The 4401-nt window shown below is 36.1% G+C and overlaps 1 protein-coding gene across 1 annotated transcript; it reads left to right on the top strand.

The window, feature by feature from the left end:
* The first annotated feature begins 2022 nt into the window (after positions 1-2022).
* Positions 2023-2946, top strand: LOC101692836 (olfactory receptor 13G1). Its single transcript, XM_004781393.1, has one exon. The coding sequence runs from the start codon at positions 2023-2025 to the stop codon at positions 2944-2946; it is 924 nt and encodes a 307-aa protein (XP_004781450.1).
* Positions 2947-4401: the final 1455 nt, after the last annotated feature.

Genomic DNA, 4401 nt, shown 5'->3' with positions numbered 1-4401 from the left:
GGCCTCTGTTATTCTTCTGTCACTCCACTGTTTTCATATCAACTGTATGCAGATGAAAATGTCAAAGTCCCATCATGTTTGCTATGAAATGATTATAGATATAAGCAATGACAAGTGTTACATTATTATACTATCAGAAAATAAGAAATGGGGCACCTGGGTGGCTCAGTGGGTTAAGCCTTTGCCTTTGGCTCAGGTCATGATTTCAGGGTCCTGTGGTTGAGCCCTGCATCTGGCTCTCTGATCAGCAGGGAGCCTGCTCCCCCCATCCCCGCTACTTGTGATCTCTCTCTCTGTCGTATACATAAATAAAATCTTAAAATAAAGAAAATAAGAAATAAATCTAGGGGTTCTGAAGGTGGCTTATAGATTTCATAAAATATTTTTCTATCGGTCTGAATAGCTACACATAGATTAGTCAGTAAATTTAGCATATTATTAGTCCATTGAATTTAGGAAATTAATAATTCAGGTTTCAGAGCTTAGAGGAAAAAGCAGATTGCCTATAGCCTCAAAATGATTGTTCTTTCTTCTGTTTGGGTAACAGGGGTAGAGTATGATCTCTGAAAATTCAAAGAACTATTATGAAACATACATTTATCAATAAATTTAAAGACATTTTGGATACTTCTACTAGATGTACCAGGTCAGAATAGTCCTCACAGTCATATATACATGTAAAAACCTGGTTATGCATGAAAACAGATCTATCCAAAAAAGGAATATAGTTGAGAAAATACTGAAGGTTTTTGGTGGGAAGTAATAAAAAGAACAAGAACTTTCCTGCACAGAAAGGAGAACTCTCTTACACTGTTGATGGCAATGCAAGCTGGTACAGTTACTCTGGCAAAAAGTATTGAGGCTCCTCAAGAATTTAAAAATAGAGCTATCCTATGACCCAGAAATTTCACTACTAGGTATTTACCCCATAGATACAGATGTAGTGAAAAGAAGGGTCATATGCACCCCAGTGTTCATAGCAGCAATGTCCACATTAGCCAAAACTAGAAAAAGAGTCAAGACATCAATCAAAAAATGTGTGGACAAAGAAGAGACTGTGTGCATGTGCACATGGGCATGTGCACACACACACACACACTCTCTCTCTCTCTCTCTTTCTCTCTCTCAGGATTATTGCTTAGCCATCAAAAAGCATAAAATCTTACCATATGCAATGACATGGGTGAAACTAGAGGGTATTATGCTAAGGCTGTATAATATCTAATATTTTTTCCATTTTGTATCATTTTTGGAAATAAAAAAAATTTTACAAGAAATTTGAACCTTATGGAGCTTTAATGGCAAATTTACAGCTATACTAAAATAAAGATGCACTCCTAGATCTTCTAAATTTATGTCCAATCTTTTCACCATTGTATGACAGCACAAAAAAATTAGTTCATGCAATTTTGGAAATGTGATTCTACAATTGAAGAGGAAATATCAGGCAAACAATTGATTAAATTCTTCATTTTAGACACCAGTGAATTATTCAGGGGTCCCTGAATATGCAGTCTCAGGATATTCTGTTGGACATGTTCCCTCTGAACTCTTTCCACTATTATTAGCCCTGTCAGTTTCTTTTGTTCTTGATATTTCTGCTCACATATGTTTCAAGAAAGATAGCATGTAGTTAACTACTAGTGAGATATGCAATTCTTGTATTCTGTTTCATATATATGTGAATTATACTCAAATAAGTTTCAACTCAAAATGGTAATATTGAAATACATGAATATATTTACTTTTCTTACCCTTTTTTTCTCAACCGGTGGCTCCCATTCAAAGGAGTCATTGATTGAAGAGCATGCATCAGAAAATTGCATCCATCTGAAGAATAGAAGATATTGCCTGGAAGTCAGAACTCTATCAAAATGGAGTTCTTGCTACTAAGTTGTATCACATCATCACACACATCACTAAATTCATACACACACACACACACCACACCTCCTAATAAAGCACCAAAATCATCTTAATTCCCAATTGCTCACTTTCTGCAATATCTGTCATCAAAGCAAGATGAATAATAGCATTGTAACTGAGTTTATGATTCTGGGCCTCACCCAAAATCCTGAACTGCAAAGAGTACTCTTCATTGTCTTTCTCTTCATGTACACTGTGGCCTTTCTTGGAAATGCACTGATTGTCATTGCCATCATCTATAACACCACTTTGCATACACCCATGTATGTTTTCCTTTTGGCACTGGCTATTGTGGACATCGTATGCACAACAAGCATTATACCAAAGATGCTGGTGACCATGCTAACAGCAGGAATGAGTATTTCCTATGAAAGTTGTATGTCCCAGCTCTTCTTCTTCACGTGGTCCCTAGGAGCTGAGATGGTTCTCTTCACCACAATGGCCTATGACCGATATGTGGCCATCTGTTTTCCTCTTCGCTACAGAACTATTATGAACCATCATATGTGTGTGACCTTGCTGAGCATTACCATGGTGATTGCAGTAACCAATTCCTGGGTGCACACTGGTCTTATCCTGAGGCTGACATTCTGTGGTCCAAACACCATTAACCACTTCTTCTGTGAGATACCCCCACTGCTGTCTTTGTCCTGCAGCCCCATTAGAATCAATGAGATTATGGTATATGTTGCTGATATTACCCTGGCCATAGGTGACTTCACACTCACCTGCATCTCCTATGGTTTTATCATTGCTGCCATTTTCCGCATCCGCACAGCAGAAGGGAAAAGGAAGGCTTTTTCAACATGCTCGTCCCATCTCATAGTGGTGTCCCATTACTACTCCCCTGTAATCTACACCTATATCCGCCCTGCTTCCAGCTACTCATTTGCAAGAGACAAGGTCATAGCTGCACTCTATACTCTTGTGACCCCAACATTAAACCCAGTTGTGTATAGTTTCCGAAACAAGGAAATGCAGACAGGGATTCAGAAAGTTTTTCCATTTCTGAAACATTAGTAGTTTCAAAAGGGAATGTCAGCTTTGTACTACAGAATCATCTCCTAGAACATCTCATATTTTACTGGTCATTTATAGATATTTCCTTCCCAGATTTACCTATTCCTTCTTAAGAGTAACAATGTTTCTTTCCATTATGAATCATTGTCTTAGCTCCTGATTTCTAAAATGCACTTACTTTCTTACCATCACACTACTGATTTACACTTACTACTTTACATATTTCTAACGCACTTTCTTTTATGAAAGCTTTCACTATTAATCACAGTAAATGTAAAGTTTTTATCTCATTCTTATTCTATTCCCAGATTTCTCAGTGTCTCCACAATTTTATAATTTTAATTTTAGACAATATCTATAATGTAATATACATACCATCTCACATAAATATATATCATGATATATATCCCAACATCTTTCTAAAAATATGTACATTTTCTCCTTCTTATATAGGCATATACATAAGCATTTTCCTGTAAGCACATGCAAGCATTAAATATATTAACATATATATGCTATATATCTATTGAGAAAGAAAGTGCTCTTAATATTATAAAATTAATCAGTCTGTGAATCAAATCAGGTCTCTCATTCTGTAATAAGAAAATATATTGCAGGGGCGCCTGGGTGGCTCAGTGGGTTAAGCCGCTGCCTTCAGCTCAGGTCATGATCTCAGGGTCCTGGGATCGAGCCCCGCATTGGGCTCTCTGCTCAGCAGGGAGCCTGCTTCCTCCTCTCTCTCTGCCTGCCTCTCTGCCTGCTTGTCATCTCTCTCTGTCAAATAGATAAATAAAATCTTTAAAATAAAAGAAAATATATTGCATTACTATGTGACATTTTGTGATGCATACAGTACAATTTTCCCTTGAAATCAGTTATAATTAGTGTTTCGCTGTAACATTTTTAAAAACACAGGTATTTTGTCATACTAATCTTCTTGAAACAATCTAATTCATGTCTTCATTGACTTACTTAGAATTTACTTCATGAAAACAATAATCATATATTATTGTTGGCACGTTTTACATAGCCTGTGAAGAGGAATTCTAAATAAATATATAACAGACAATAATAGGAAGATCCTTCTAATGCCTTATAGCTGAAGACAATACTGTGTGAATGTGTAAGTGAACAAGTTGGATTTATTGCATGATGCAACAGGACATCAAAGAAGAAGCTAGAAATGATTTATTTGGGAAGTTTTGGGATACTTAATGAAAAATCACACAAGGATGATTTTTCCCTAGATTGGATAAGAAAATGAGAGAAATTTGTTTAGGAGGTATATAGAATAAAAATTGGTAAGCTGTGATAGGTAAATAAGTAGCAATAGATCATATTAACTAGAAGAAGAACATACCTATCATTTCTGAGTTTTGGATTGCATTCATATTTTTTCCATGCTGAGATATGTCATGGAGAAGATTTGTTTCTATCTTGCTCTATAATAGTGAC

This window comes from Mustela putorius, unplaced genomic scaffold, assembly GCF_011764305.1.
Source record: "Mustela putorius furo isolate JIRA1106 unplaced genomic scaffold, ASM1176430v1.1 tig00003914_pilon_pilon_pilon, whole genome shotgun sequence".
Taxonomy (NCBI): domain Eukaryota; kingdom Metazoa; phylum Chordata; class Mammalia; order Carnivora; family Mustelidae; genus Mustela; species Mustela putorius.
Note: the sequence above shows the minus strand (reverse complement) of the source record. Positions and strands in the feature narration are given on the sequence as shown.

Excerpts from the sequence above, each read along its gene's own strand:
- LOC101692836 (XM_004781393.1), top strand. The coding sequence starts at position 2,023 with ATGAATAATAGCATTGTAACTGAGTTTATGATTCTGGGCCTCACCCAA.